The sequence below is a fragment of the Rhipicephalus sanguineus genome, chromosome 11 (assembly GCF_013339695.2).
Source record: "Rhipicephalus sanguineus isolate Rsan-2018 chromosome 11, BIME_Rsan_1.4, whole genome shotgun sequence".
NCBI classification, from domain to species: Eukaryota; Metazoa; Arthropoda; class Arachnida; order Ixodida; family Ixodidae; genus Rhipicephalus; species Rhipicephalus sanguineus.
Genome location: NC_051186.1, coordinates 107,847,824 through 107,864,339, shown reverse-complemented (window position 1 = coordinate 107,864,339; position 16,516 = coordinate 107,847,824). Strand labels below are relative to the sequence as shown.

At 48.8% G+C, this 16,516-nt stretch overlaps 1 protein-coding gene across 1 annotated transcript; it reads right to left on the bottom strand.

Moving 5' to 3' along the window:
• Positions 1 to 14,433: 14,433 nt before the first annotated feature.
• On the bottom strand, positions 14,434 to 16,215 carry LOC125756435 (uncharacterized). The gene has a single exon (XM_049411231.1). It carries the CDS (start codon positions 16,213 to 16,215, stop codon positions 14,434 to 14,436), a length of 1,782 nt encoding a protein of 593 aa, XP_049267188.1.
• Positions 16,216 to 16,516: the final 301 nt, after the last annotated feature.

Here is a 16,516-nt window from a genome sequence, read left to right as displayed (position 1 = left end):
AGCAGGCTTGTAACTATGCTATTTCTGCGTGAATGCCCGTGACTACAACTACAGAAATACTGCTGGTAAGCTGTAAAAATAGAATTACATAAATTGATATGGAAGGCTCAGGAGATCTAGTGACGCGGGCATTGAATGAGGGCTGTGCGACGTGCGCGATAAATAGGCGCTCTTCATTTTTTATTCCTCTCTATTATTGCGCATATTTGCTCGTCGTGGTCATTTACTCTGCCTTTTTTTAGCCCCTATGGAGGCCTTCGGCAGCTGGTGAACTACTGAAACCGCATATGCAGTGCCCACCTCTTGGGCGAAGATGAGAGAAGCTCGATAGCCCTGCACTCTGCCCACACGTTCCGACACTTTTTCCGGCGTGCTATAGGAAAGGCGACAATGTGACCCTACGACGAAGCGTTGGAGATCTTCATATCGGGAAAGGGACACGCCGACTGCCAATGACAGGCGCATGGTAGGTCTATGCAGGATGTGCTCGCACTTGTTGAGAAACATAGCCAAGGCAGCGGCGTACTTACACCATCCTCGGCGCCCAGCCTTGCATGTGCATCTTCCTCACCCAGTGTGCAATTGGTCCTATAGACAACTGGGAACATGTGAAGAAATCATCGAACATCCCCAAGGAAGAAGCGAGCGCAGAATCTCCCAGGGTCCCCTATGCATTCATTTAAGACGACTCGAAGGCGAAAGCCACCCTTTTCCTCTCAGCCGATGTATTGATACTGCCCCGCCACCCTTCGAAGGCTTTCTGCACCTAATGTGGTTTTGCACTTTCTCCAAGATCAGATACACCTCACCTGGTTTTCCATTGCCTCCGTGGTCGGACCACCTTTGCCCAAGCTGCCATGGGATGTGATGACGTCATGGTGTTATGACATCATCATGTGATGTTACGTCACTTTGATGTCAAGATGCCGCCATGAAACTTCATAAATTTTATCGATTACTGATGTATAGAGGCCGGATTTTTAGGCACGAAAAAAGCTTATTTTAGGCGTCCGAAATAGGCAGGCAAAACAACATTTTACGCGCCAAAAATAGGTAGGCAAACACGCTTTAGGCCTCCAATGTCATAAATATAGGCACAATAAATTTTTACATAAATGCAGAGGATTTCAAAACAAAGACGTACGCGACCTGTATCTGGGGCAGGTAAGCAAAAAAAAATTATTGTATGATGCGACAAAGGCGCCAACGCGGGGCGTAGCCAGAAACTTTTTTCAGGAAGTAGGGGGCAGGGGGTTCAGCCATACTTTATCTATGTTCTTGCGTGCGTTTGTATGTGCGTGTGTATATATACGCAAGCAAAACTGAAAAATTTCAGGAAGGGTTTGAACCCCCCCTCCCCTCATGGCTACGTCCCTGGCGCCAACAGTTGAACATAGCCGTGCGATTGTCCTTTTTCCCTCACGCTTCGCAGAAAACGGAATATCCTTTTATTTTCTAGCAAGGTGAGTGTAGTGTACACTGTCCAGTAAACACACTCTTTGCTCAGGCTTACATTTGGGCACGGCTGAGAAGGGTGGCACAGGACCTGACAGCCAGATCGCTAAAAGATTATGAGGGAGGGATGTCTCGTACTGGCCGGATATAATCGTGGCGGGTCAGTTTCTCCCATGTCGATGAGCATCTTAAGTAAATTACAAACTAAACAAGAGCCACGTGTACGTCACATTTTTCTTGCTTTTGATTTTCACTCTCCTTTCCCGTGACTGATCCACACGGTTTCGCATTCGCTAACCGCTCGTGCCATGTTAACGTATGGTGGCCGACGCGTCCCATTTCACCGCTGCTAACGGTTGTTTTCCGCAAGTCGGTTGAACTAAAGTCCCTATGTTGAACTAGAGGACTAGGTTGAACCCCATAGATTTCTAAACAGTCATGGTTGCCCGGTAACGTGAATTTGAGGTTAAATGGTGTTGACAAAGGCGCGGATGTTGAAAATAGGCATTTATGGGCCCTTATACGAATTTAGGCACAAACGCCAAAAATAGGCATATATAGGCACGATCAAAAGACTGCACAAACTATCCTTAACGTCTAATTCATGCTCATATATCAAAGTGGCGCGAGATGAACGCAAGGCACAAAATAGGCATTTGCCTAGAATACGGTCTCTACTGATGTATGAGGACGTCATCTCGTGATGGTGTTTTTTGCATCACTCTTCACCGACGCCGCGGGATGCGAGACGCCGCCACCGCGGGACGCCGTCGGCCAAATTTCGCGTTCGATAAAGCATCTAAGGCTTTCGCATAAAACGCAAGCGGAACGAAACAAATAATTTTTCTCTTGCTTTACCCAAACACCTACTACCAACAGAACCAATGAAAAGTCAAAGGAAGCTCCTTGCGTAATACATTAAAAAGAGCTTTTATTTAATGTAAATATCAAAAGACACTCATAAAACTGAGAACCTGAAGAAGTACGGCTGCAGCTTGGTGGTGTTGAACGTCGTGGGTTCCAATCATGCTGTAGCTTTTTCTTTTAAAGTGTCCGCGCTTCTTTTCATTTTTGAAATTTTAGGTCAAGATTAAAATGACAGCTCCGAAGGAACCATAATTTTACATTTTAAAAGAGGATCAAGCGGAAGGCTGCAGCTGTACACTGTAGCTGCAGCTGTTGCGGTCCTTCGATTGGCCCCTGCGGCGGTGCGCTTGTCATTGCTGCTTCCAATTGCTATACGGCGCTGTACTCTCATGTAGTAAAAGCGCCATGTAGCTCTAAATGTAAAGCCGGTATGTACCTTTGCGGGCATGAGGAAAATTGTGGCTTAGCTGAATTTAGTGAGCAACATGCCAGGAGTTACCGAAGTGTTTCGAACTCTTAAGCGCCTGGTCAGCATAATGAGCGACTCCCGAAAGCGTTCTCAAACTTTTTCGAAAGCCGCGCAAGATGCTGACAAACTCTCGAAAGATGACTGAATGCCAATGCGACTTAAGAGGGTGTTGAGGCGAGCTCGTTGGTACGGATCCATTAGAATGCAGCGCTTAAAGAACACAAACACTTAGAACGTCCTCGTTTTCGTTCTAAGTGTTTGTGTTCTTTAAGCGCTGCATTCTAATTAATGCCAATGCCGTCCGAAAACAGCGTACTAGAAAAGACCACACTGTACAACAACGTTCTACGCTTACGCATTCCTTAAACAAGTCGCAATGGGGATTTCGCGCCCGTCAGCCCCGTGGTCTCTCATCTTGACGGAGTACAATGGCCTCGAATAGTTCATGGTATGAAGGCAAACCGACTCTTTAGTTTCTTCTCTAAGAAACAAATCCGGTCGAACACTTCTGGTTTTTCGAATATTCGTTCGAAGTATTTTTAAATAAAGAAATCTATTCGTCAGGTTAAAGTTGAGTGTTATATTGATACATGTGATAGGGGAGCGTAATTTTACTTATGATAAAGAGGCACAATGAACCGACAGCGGAAATAATAAAAATATTTTGTCCATTCAAGAATTGTGAGCAACTGGGATTGTTGCGGCACCAGGCAACGTAAATCTAAACGACGCGCTTCTTTCTACATGACCTCTGAGATCCGCCTGAGCGAAATGGTAGGAAATCAATAGCTCTGCTTCAAGTTAACTGTTACGCTGATACATTTGATAAGGATAGAGTGTAGTGAGAGGGAGAGAAGACGTCAAGGCGGCCAACGTGGCCGTGTCGTTCTCGCTACTTTAATAAAAGGCCATGGTAGAAGCCGAGCGGGAGCGGCCGCCGGCGTCCAGCCTCCAGGAGCGTGAGCTCGTTCCAAACTGCTCGCGCCTCGAGCGCCAGGCATGAGTAGAGTCACTAGAAAAATTTCAGAGTATCGCATCTGTTTTCCGCGCGCCGCCGCCGACGCGATTGGCTTACTCGCATCACGAGACCTCTCGCCACCATATCCCTTCCAAGCGCTTTGGGTGCAGGTGCGTTGAATGCAGAGCGCGGCGGGACATTTAGCAGTACCACGGTCCCTAGAAGTACTTCGTCGCTTTTTTAAACGCGTCATGCAGATGCCAGAGAGTAGCTCACCAGTAACCGAACGTTGCTGGTGAGCTACTCCGGGAATTTCGTATATTTTTGAATTCCGTGTGGGAAGCATTAACGTCAAAGAGCGTCGTTGTACGTGGCTGCATAGTTGGCCTCGGAATGAATTCGCCCCCATCGAAGAACACTCCTTTCTGCAGTGAACTACACAAACTTTGCTAGAAAAGATGTCATGCAACAGGATACTTCACCTTTACGGTTCGCCATGTTCAGCGATATTGAAAACTACATACTACATACCTTTCTATTTGCTTGGCTGTTTATATCTCGATCTGTTGAACAGATTGTGCATGCATTTCGAGTTATAAGTGTGTCACGCACGAGAGCGAAATCGAAGACTTATTAAAATAATAACTTTCCTGTATACCTTGAAGGCAATTGTCGCGTGATCATTTGCCACTGCGCAAAACTGAAGCGTGGTGACTCTGTTGATAAACTTGATATAAGGCAATGTTATTAAGCGTATTTTATTTTTTTTTCAAAAAAAAATATGTTGCTAATGCTACATTGCGCCGAGCGCACCCTTACAATACTGTTTAGTGGCTGAGAAATGGTCACAGCAAAAAAGAAAAAAAAACGGCTTATCCTCCCACGTATTGAGGGAATCGATTTCATGCGAGCCCTAGCTCGTATACACATACTGTGCTGCAGTAGCATGCGCGTTAAAAATTTTCGGGATGTGCTATTTCTGATCAAAATAACATAAAGCACTGCGCCGAGGAAATTTTAACAAGAGTGCATTACGAAAAAAAAAAAAGCTGAAATTAAAAGCAGTGCAGAAACCGAACCCTAGCTGTTTACGCGCTGCAACGCCAAAAAAAAAAAAAACTTTGTCGGAACGCAGCAAAATATTTGCAAATGCAATGTAACGTTGGAAATATTATGGAGACAAAAAATAGGAAATGAAACAACTGAGTAGTGACGTCAATCATTTTTGATGGCCTATTTTCTACGTATCTGTTAGGAAATGACAATGTATTCGCAAAATAAAATGTACGTTACCTACCGCACGCCGATTCGCCCGTGCGTTCGACTGCTGGCGTTCCGAACTTCCACTTACCGTACACACACCACTTCTATTACAGTTAACACTCAGCTGAACAGCAAGCATGGTGCGCAAGTAAGGTATGCGTCAGCGACCAGTCGAAGGACGCAATGCTGAATGTTCTCGATGTTCGATAATGTTCTCGAATGCGCTATGAAGTGAACCTGAACACCGACTGCAAAGCTAGCGCAAACAGTCAACGTTCACCAAGTGTCGAAATAAAGGGCATCTCGTACGGTCATTACGCTAATGCAACTATACAGCTCCGGACCTTGCGAACACACCCGGCCGTGAAACAAGAAGAGACCGATGAAGCCACGAGGAGTGTTCGCGAGCACATGGCAACATTCGCCGCACGTTTCATTAGCTACACCGCTTACCGCGCAGGCGATTCATGACTGTCGATGACTCGAAATCACTTCTGATATCCTTTTGAAGAAACACACACATACATATTGCAGTTACGCCGAGCGTAACACGGCATCGAGGCGAAAAGACCGGTCACTTCTCAACACACGCTACCAACGCGCCGGACGGTCCGGAAGGGATATGGCCGCCGCCGCCCAATGTTGCCCGCGTGCAGCCTACCTTTGCGGTACTCTGAAATTTTCCAGTGACTCTAGGCATGAGCTGCGCGAGAGATGCGGCGCAGTGGTTGAAAAATGATGACGATGATGAATGGCGATGATGATGACGCTACAGATTACTCCCCCCCGCAGAAATGAAGCCGAAATGAAAAAAAAAAAAACGATGGGGCGTATATACAAGAATTTTGCTATCGCGAGACAAGAGGGTCCGTGAGAAGTCCAGGTCGTGAACGTGCAAGGACCTTCGGGAACCGGTAAGTCTCTGGCGGGCGGCTCTGGGAAAAGCACAGCGGACGAAGAACCGGGAGAAAGTACGCTGTGGTCGTACCCCGGTGGGTCCCACGGTGACTTGATGGGGCCTTTCGGTAGCGCACCGGTTGTCGCGAGTGAGCGCGGCTGAGAGAGGTGCCCGAAGATGCAGTTGAGGGCGGGTGCAGATGTCGTTGCAATCGTCGGCGCAGCGTTGACCACTGGGTCATATGACGGGGGGGCGTCGACGCAAGTGCGTATCGGTCACATGACGACGCACGACGGGATGTCTCCGCAACGCATAGATACCGTTGAGGGAGACGACTGCACCGCGTGATAGCGTTGAAGGGCGGGTGTGAAGCTTCTGCTGTGTTTGGCGTCGAGCGCGGTGGCTTCGTCGACGTAAAGTCACGTGCGGTAGACATGTGTGGCGCTACGTAGACATGTGTGGCGTTCATCCGGGGCCATACGTAACGCGATGAAACAAGGCGTTGCGAGGCACGAACGCCGGGGTGAGCGAGCTGGTGCAGCGTGTCGAAAAGCTGCTTGCGTAACGTGCGAGGGACAAATGGTCTGGGTGTGCCTGTAGAAGTGTCACAGACGAGGTTGGCGCCATCAAGCAGGATATCGTGTAATCGCAGTGCTGTTTTAGATGAGCGCAGTTGTATGAGCTCGGGATCGTTAGCTTGGTGTGCTGCGAGCGTCGGCACTTCGAGTGGCGTAGGAGTTGCAGGTGATGTCACGGCGTCCACCCGGCTGAGAGTGTCAGCAGGTATGTTCTGGTCGCAGCTGACGTGTCGGATGTCGGTAGGGAATTCAGATATAAACAAGAGATGGCGGATTTCTCGTGGCGTGTGCGTCGACGACTCTCTGCAAAGCGCATATGTCAACGGCTTGTTGTCCGTGAAAATTGTAAATTTTCGACCTTCGACGATATGGCGAAAGTGTCGGATGGCGAGGTAAATTCCAAGTAACTCTCGACCAAAGGTGCTCTAACGAGCTTGTGCTGGGCTGAGTTTCTTGGAGAAAAACGCTAATGGTTGCCATGAGTTGTCAACACGCTGCTGGAGAACCGCTCCCACGGCTGTGCAGGACGCGTCACTCATGAGGGCTAGAGATGCCGTGGGGTTGGGGTAGGCAAGAAAGGCAGCGTTGGCGAGCGCGCCCTTGATCTTGATAAAGGCGTCTTCAGCAGTGGAGTCCCAAGGGAGTAAGGACGTCTTGTTCTTGCTGGTAAGCAGACGGTCCAAAGGCGCCACTATATCGGCACAGGTCTTGATAAAGCGGCGGTAAAAGTTAACCATGCCGAGGAATTGCCGCAGCTTCGTGATCGTTGTGGGCCTAGGGAAGCTCTGAACTGCTTCGATTTTTGATGAAAGTGGGCGGATGCCACTGGTGTCCAGGTAATGTCCCAGAAAGACTAAGCTAGTGACACCAAACTCGCTTTTCGAGGCGTTGATGACGATGCCGTGATCAGATAGTCGTTGTAGCAGACAACGAAGGTGTTGTAAATGCTCTTCCACAGATTTGCTGGCCACCAACAAGTCGTCGACGTAGGCGAAAACAAAGGGTAGACCACGCGTGACTGTGTCAATGAAACGTTGAAAGGACTGAGCGGCATTCCTGAGACCGAACGGCATTCGCAAAAACTCGAAGAGTCCGAATGGTGTTGTAATAGCCGTCTTGGGTATGTCTGATTCGGCCATGGGAATTTGGTGGTAGGCGCGGACAAGGTCAATCTTCGAAAAGATGTTGGCGCCGTGCAGAGCGGCAGTGAAATCCTCTATGTTGGGTAACGGGTACCGATCCGGAATTGTCTTAGTGTTCAGAGATCGGTAGTCTTCGCATGGCCTCCAGTCACCCGATTTCTTGGGCACCATGTGGAGTGTAGCTGCCCAGTTACTTGCGGACGGGCGAATAATTCCCAATTCCAGCATATGTTCAAATTCTGCACGTGCAACCTTGAGTTTGTCCGGAGCAAGTCGACGTAGCCGGAAGAAAGCAGGAGGTCCGACAGTAACGATGTGATGACGTACGTCGTGGCACGCTGGTTTTTTCCAATTAGGCGGTGCGGTGATGTCAGGGATTTCTCGTAGCAAAGCCGCGAAGGGTTCATTGGAAACCGTAGCACAAGAGAGGGCTAAATCTGTGGTTCCCGGCGCAGCAATGCCTTTCACCGAGAGGTAAGTTGTCGCGTCTAGGAGACGTTGTCGCTTGACGTCGACAATGAGGTCATGGTCGGTGAGGAAATCAGCACCGATAATGGCAGAAGGAACGTCGGCGACAATGAACAGCAAGCGGAACGGTCTTCGTAGTCCCAGGTTGAGGGTGAGCGACCGTTGTCGAAATACTGGAATCCGCTTTGCATTCACAGCTTGCAAGTACAGCATGGGAGTAGCGATGCGATCCATTCGTGTAGCAGGGAGAAGCTGACCTGTGCGCCTGTGTCAATAAGGAAGCGTTTCCCAGTGACCTTGTCGTTGACATAGAAGAGGCGACATGGGGTAGGCCCGTGACCGCTTGTCGCCGCTAGCGGTCGGCCGGACGGTTTTCCGACCAGGTGCAAGGGAGGAGGCAGCGACGCGCGTGAGCGCCAAAATGGCGGTGGTACCAGCAGATATCAGACTGCTGTGATGCACTGTTGCGCTGACTCTCGATGGATGGAAACGTCGATAAGATGGAGAACGGCGACGTCGACGTGAAGGAGGAGAAGCGCTCCTACGTGTAGTGGCTACCAGAAGCTTCTCCAGTCTGTCGCATAACTCAGCGACGGGAAATGATGGTGATTCTGGCTCGGACCGCTTTGTCAGTGAAGGGCTAACGGCGTGCGATCCTGAAGCCGGAATCGCAGCTGCAACCACTGGAAGTGGATTCGCAACTTCCATAACCTTGTCAGCCAATGTAGAGAGCTCTGACAAATTCTGGGTTGAAGCAGTTGCCAGCACCATCTGGACATGGGTGGGCAAGCGCTGAAGAAATAGCTCACGGACGAAGGTGCTGTCCGTAGTGGAAACGCGTGGGCCGAGCAGATTAAGGAATCGACGCAGTAGCTGGCTTGGCCGTTGATTGCCGAGTTGTTCGATTGAGAGTAGCTGTTGCAACCGTGTGCGTTCAGACATTGCCGTGCGGTCCAGTATAGCAGCCTTAATTACGTCGTAAGGCGACTCTGGTAGGTCGTGCGAGAACGAATGGAGAAGGTCGGAAATCTCGTCGATGACGGCCGCTGGAAGCGCGTCGACCACGAGGAGGTACTTGCGAGTCTGGGACGTAATCCGCGAGAGTTCAAAACGGGCCTCTGCTTGGATGAGCCACGCCGAGGGATTCCGTTCCCAGAACTCTGGCAGTCGGATGGTGTTCGAAATAACCGCAGCGGTTGAAGAGGTCTCGGCGTTGGCCGAGTTCGTCGAGGCTTGCCGGCGTTCGTTGCCGGTGGTTGATATGGCTCCACGTCTTTTTGTTTCGTGTTCCACGTTATGATCAGGCACAAGTTGCTACTTGATCCAAACGTCCGGGTCACCAATTTGTGGAGCACACATAAGAAAACGACTCGACACGTCCGTCTAGCGCCGAAGCCTAAACCCAACTAACTTTTTCTTTATTTTTCTGCGCCCCTCGCGCCAGCCTTGCTGCCGCGCCGCACGAGGTCACGTCCGACCTCTTCTTTCTTCACTGTGCAATCCCGTCGATGTCGGTGGCGCTACAAGAGAGAAACTTCAACACAATACGTTAGCGGGTTAGTTGGTGTGATTCCATAGACAGGAGTTGAAGACGACAGACAATGAACTTTAATTGGTTCTGTGGGGCTGCCGCATGCTTTGATTTTCTACAAGGAATGTATTAGGTATTATAAAAAATCAGTGCTGCGGATCATTACTCATGCGTCGTATAACCTAACTCGCTCTGTGAATATACGTAAATATATTATTTTCGCTCACCTCAAAAGTGTTTCATTCCGGGCCCTACCAAGAATCTTTTTGTTTTGCGCGCACGTGAAGAAATGGCGCGTGAAGAACGTATATCACTAGTTTTTCTGGTATCCGTGCCACATGGTGCAACTAACACAAGTGTATGTACTGGGTTGCATCTGAATTTTTTCCCTTACACATGCGTCCCAGAAAGGACGTCAGAAAGAGAGTACGCTAGTTTTCTAGCATCACCGTCACATGACGTCATATTTTAAAGTCTGAGCCGTTCACTGTACCTATCTTCGGCCACAACGCAGTATGGTAATATCAATTCTCCAATGTGTTTGATTGGCAGATAACTCCGTGTTTCCAGGAGAGTGCAAATATTCCGTGGAAAAGGGTGCTCTACGCGACTCCTGCAGCTTACCGCGTCTTCAGAAGCGGAGAGGAAGTTACACACGTACATACATACAAGCAAATTTATTGGAAGGTGCTATGAGTTTGTGGACGAGCAAAATGTTCCCCCTAGAGTACTGCCAGGAGTCCTTGAGTCCTGGCGGCAGCCCAAAGTAGATCTTCAAAGGCAGAACTGTACAACACAGCCTCCCAGTGTGCGCCAAGGCAATCGCTAGCGGCTGCATCACCAGTATTGCTCGTTATCCCCCGACATTCTCGTAGTAGGGGTTCCAGAGTGGCTCTAGAACCACAGTTCTTGTGTTTATCTGTCTTTCATATGTCCGAGTAAATGTGGTGTGAGATCACCGGATTCAGACAAGTTCTCGTTTGTAATCGCCGCCAGTCGGCAGACTGCTTTTTTGCTCAGCTTTTGGAGAGGTGGTTACACCACGCAAAACTTGCGCCGTCTTTATTATACGCTTTCTCCTGACGAGGGGGAGGGTGTGAGCGGGTGTCCGTATTAGGTAAACATGCCTTTCCTGACTATGATTACCTGTCATCAGGATTCGGCAGCTTTCAAAATGTGCTGAATGATTTACTGACAACCTTCTCGACTTCGCTTGCGCGGCTTGCTAACGACTGGGGCTGCGTCGGTTACGATCCCCTACGTCACAGTGTTAGATCTATCCACCATCGCGAGGTATTAGTGACGGTAATTAACGCTAATTGCCACGATAGCGTAGGCGTGACTCTTGGCGTTAAAGTGGGTAAATCTCCATCAAGGCTGTCAGGCTGGTCTAACTGCAAGCTTACGCTACTGCATTCACGCACGTCCTTTAAGGCTTCAAGTACTTCTATGATGGCTTGTTTTAGTTTCTTGTTCGAATAATACCAATGAAAGAGAAGCAGTCATTTTTCGCCATTCCGTTTTAAACCCGTAAATTTTCTGTTGATTCCCCTTACTACACACTACGAGAGAAAGACTGCAGCACACACTGTACGTCTTTTTAGGACGTATTTTATGGTAACATGCAACAACAGTCGTAGTCAAGTTCATCTGTTAATTATGCACCTCTGTGCGCACTGGCGATGTCTGTCAAATCCGTTGCAGTTCCACTGCTCACCGCGTAGCTCATACCGGTTGGTGACGGGATCGTAGTGGTACCTGTTTTGATACATTGTTCCTAATCCTAAAGCGTGAGGGCAGTAGCAGGCTGCACAGAAAGAGTACAATATAAGTAAACGATACCACAATATTCACTTTATTAGATGGGAAGTAGCTAACTGACTGGACTGACTGACTGACTGACTGACTGACTGACTGACTGACTGAACTGACTGACTGGACTGACTGACTGACTGACTGATTGACTGACTGACTGACTGACTGACTGACTGACTGAACTGACTGACTGACTGACTGACTGACTGAACTGACTGACTGACTGACTGAACTGACTGACTGACTGACTGACTGACTGGACTGACTGACTGACTGACTGAACTGACTGACTGACTGACTGACTGACTGACTGACTGACTGACTGACTGACTGACTGACTGACTGACTGACTGACTGAACTGACTGACTGACTGACTGACTGACTGAACTGACTGACTGACTGACTGACTGAACTGACTGACTGACTGACTGACTGAACTGACTGACTGACTGACTGACTGAACTGACTGACTGGACTGACTGACTGACTGAACTGACTGACTAACTGAACTGACATAAAAAAACAGACTGATTGAGCCGAAAGCTTCTTTTTTTGCGCTTGTCGGTGTCGGTGTAGTCGGAAAATGCAAAGCATTGACCAAGTACTCAGGATGTTAGGTTGAAAGCTGTTTATTGATCAAGCTGGCGCGTGCCGACGTATGTTTCTTCGAGTACAAAAGCATCAAACAGGAGGACCAGTCCATCGGGTGGATCTTCTTGTCGTATTTCTTTAGTGGAGGACACGCTCGCCACTTGTAGCGCCACATGCGGTGGTTGAAGGCCTCGTCATCTGGAAACACCTCGTTGTTCGAGAGCACAATGACGGGCGTCCTGGAAATGGTCTGATCAGCCGAGTACTTGACCGCCACCGAATCTACGTCACCGCCAAAAATTTTTTTAACAGTATCAAAAGCAGACGACTCACAGTTTGGCTCGTTCCACACCAGGATGCGACGGCCCACGGTGTCCTGAAGCGGAAAGCTAGTGTAGCGGTTAAAGTTGCGGATCGTACCGCGGTTAATGTAAAAGGAAAGAACGGGGTCAAAAAAAAGTTTTTTCCTGCACTCGGAGGGGACACAATCTCCATACAGTTTTTCTTGGGGACCGCCTTCTCGACCAGGCTATATAGGTTGTTTACAAAGGCCGACACTTCATCGTGGATGCCATTAAACTGAAAGTTTAATAGTTCCATCATGGCATCAAATGACGCGGGCACATCCATGTAAAAGGTAGCGAGGTCACCGTGTGGGGCATCAAAGAGAGGCTGGGTGTGCTGGTACATTTCAATAAAGTCCAAGGTGGTGTACGAGCACATTTCGTCATTAAACACCTGGATAGCTTGTTGGAGGCGCTTGTCGTCCAGGCGAATGAACCGAAACACCGGGTCTGCCAGCCACTTGGGGGTGCGCACAATGTTTGTCAACGGCGATACGGGGTTTTCGCGTAGCCAGTCGTAGATGGATTCTTCCGACGCTCCTTTTGAACGTTTTCGGCACTTTGCACCCGTTCTTGCGCGTACCTCGTCAGTGTCTCCACCGCTCGTCTGACCTCCATGGGCGTCGTCACATGCAACTGAATGCGGAAGTTTCGGGTACAGTATTTCCAAAACTCGCCCGGGCTCGTGTCCAGAACCTTCGAGTTGTCCCAAAACTTCATTTCTAACGTCGCGACCCCAATCATTTCCTCCCGTTTTAATGTATTCCAATACTCGGGGCTCACTATTGAAATACTTGACGAGATGGTAGAGGTCCCATGCACTGGCGCTTGTAGACTAAATTGACGAGCGATTTGGTCGTCTGACGAAGCCAGCGAAGATAACACATCGGCATGTGCCATTGCTCCAGCTGCAGTCGTGTAAGACGTGGACGTGTGGGAGTGTAGTTCCTCGTGTGTGGAGTGCGACGGCAGCGATTCCGTACTGGGTGGGCCCTTGCTCGAATCCTCTGATAATGTCGTGACAAATTGTCTCAGCTTCTCCGTCGTCTCGAGCGGGAAACACATCATGCACAAGCTTTCTTCGTTTTGGAACTGACTGTAGCTGCAGTGCCAAGAGTGGAGGGGGTTGTAAACTTTTTCCATCTCCTCCAACCCCTGTTCCTGGTTCGGACACGTTTGGATCTGATACTTCTCCCACGCCTCGATCAGGTTCCGCAAATGCCGCCAGGGTTTTATTAATGTCATAGGTACTGTTCTCGTCGCTCGAACCAATAAACTTTGTAGTTTGTCCCTGGGAATATAGATGGCGTCACCAAAAAATAATTCCAAATGGTAATATAGGGGTACCTCATCTTCTGTTTCTTGATCGTCAAGCTGACGCTTGCGTGATTCTGCCATGGCCTCTATTAAAAAGCAGAAAAATGCAAGAATTCAGAATATAGCATAGCTAACCGAAAAAAAAAAGTCTTACCGAAGGCGTCTTGAGTGTCCGCTTGAGGTCCTCCTGAGTGGACAGCCTGTTGAAGACTGTGAGTTCTGAGCTGCTGCACACCTCTTTATATACCCCTCTCGGCGGCCTTGGAAGCCCTTTATAATTAGTGTAAAAACCCGTCTAGAACTAGTTACGATTGCGCGACAACTAGTTAGTTATTCTCCGTCTCCTGCATGGCGCTCAGTGGAATATAAATGAGTTTTTTTTTCTTCTACAACAAAGGCGCTTTTTAAACACGTATTCTCCTTGTATGTCGTTGTCGTTGTAGTTCCACTCAGAAAAAGTATATATATATATATATATATATATATATATATATTTAAATATATCTCTTCTTAGGCTTCGACGACAACGACAACGACATGGCTTAATTTTTTTTTTGTATGTCGTTGTCGTTGTAGCTCCACTCAGAAAAAGTATATATATATATATATATATATATATTTAAATATATCCCTTCTTAGGCTTCGACGACAACGACAACGGCGCAGCATTGTGAAGTAAATAAGAAACGAAACAAAAGTTGTGCTTTTTTATTTTGCTTTTATTAAACAGAACGATCTATTGTGGGAAAAATGGCACCGAGCGTAGGGTTCTTGAAGCAACTACTTTTGATGCATTAATTTGAGCTTGCGCAATCTTCTGCAGCTCTGCCTTGTGTTCGGTAACTTCGGACTCCGTGCGAGCGAGGTTGACTGGACGTCCGTGACGTGTGAGGCTGTTGTAACTTGCTTTGATGTTTTCGTTGGAGTGACGCAAGTAAGGCCCCACGTTCGAGGGTAAAGTAACACTGTCGGCAACTATGGTGTCTACGTCAGAGTGAACCACCAGTTCTGTGTCAATTTGAAAAAAGGCGGCAATGTCTTGAAAGGTTTCAGTACTGCCTGGGTCGTCCTTGTTAGACTTGCTTACTGCCAATACCCCAAAACTCAAACTTGGTTGAATAGTTGAGTGCGCCATCGTTTTTAAACCTCGGGTGAAGTAAGTATTTTCCATAGGGTCCAAATACTTCACGTGGCGCGTGTGCATATCGTCGGGTCGAAGCCGCATGGTGATGTTGGTATCTGGCTTTTGCTCGTACGATTCGTAGTTTGACATGTTGCTAGTGGTGTAGGATACAACGTCAGCAGGCAGGCCAAGGTGTGTACGAGTTAGCAACTCGTTTCCCGCGTTATAAGTTGGACCCATCTTTAGCCATGCGTCACTTCCAAACTGGTACTCATAGTTGACTATAGGTGTGCCCACGTGACCTTTGAACGGAAACTGGTTTACGAACTTGGTCAAGCGGGGACTTGCCTTGTGAATGTGAATAAAGTCGTAAGCAAAGTTGTGACGTGGTACACCCATGCACGCAGGTATGCTCTTTTCGTCATCGCCATCGTCATCCTCGTTTCCGGGTGTGATCTTTAGACCCCAGTAGCTCTTAGCCAGATCCGAGTGGTCCTTCTCCTGAAATGGTAAATAAGACTGTGGCTTCATCGGGTTGTTTGTCTCGCCTTTCTTCACACGACACATGCCGGTATCCAAGTAGTGGTTCAGTCCGACGGAGCTAAGGCCATAAACTAGCATGTCAGATTTGACGGGTTGGACAACCGAAGAGCCCGTCTTCCATGGCGTGCGTAAACCATGAGGGGTTACCTTGACAGAGCAGCTAACAGCTCTTGTGTGAGCTGGTAGGTTAAGGTAGGTGCCGTGAGGAATGTAAAGATACGGCCGGTCCACTGGCAAGCGTGACAGGCTAGTCAGAACTCCTGGAAACGTTTTCTCGGTGTCATAAACTAAATTGGTCTTCAGCATTGCGTAGGCCCATGTGGTGAGTATTTTGCTGTCACGGAAGACTGTGACCACTCCGTGGTCGCGAGGTACGCGCAAAATCTGCTGAACGAGCTCTGTCGAATTTTCACCGTCACCTCCAACTCCTGCTCCGCCTGGACGGGTGGGGGCGTCTGAGTGCATCTGCTGCGACATCCCTTGGGTGTCGCCGGTAGTTGAGTCAGGCTGGTATCGCTTTGCGTCTGCTGTATCTGATTCCCCGTTATGTGCACGTTTCCGTCTATCTCCTGGCATTCCATAGAGACTACGGCCCAAGACGTATTGTTCCACAATATTCTTCGTGCCCAGACCAACTGCACCTAATGCGGAGTGCCAGTTACCCGTGCGTCTAAAGTCGTTCAAGAAGAGAGCCGCAGATGCCTGATCAGCAGCAAAGACGTCCTCGTGGCTCGTGGCCCGCTCGTAGGCTTCGTCGTGTGACTTGGCTATGCCGTCGTCCTCGTCCACCGGAGCTCCGTTGCGCTGTGGATTCCCGGGACCCAGGTACCGGTGGCCTGGGAACAAAGGCATACTACTCTGGTTAGGAGATATACACATGGTAGCGGTAGTGACATCGACGACAGCTACACTCTTAGCCGCCTCTATTTAATTGACTGAACTGAACTGACTGACTGACTGACTGACTGACTGACTGACTGACTGACTGAGCTCAATCCGGTGGTGGTGGTGGTGGCGTGCGGCGTGACCACCCTTACTGAGCATGCGCATACCCTCTCCACACACCTCCTCTCCACTCACCCTCTCTCCTTCCCCTTTCCCCTCTCCATTTTCCCACTCCCCTCCCCCTTTCCACTCTTCGTCTGAAACGCGG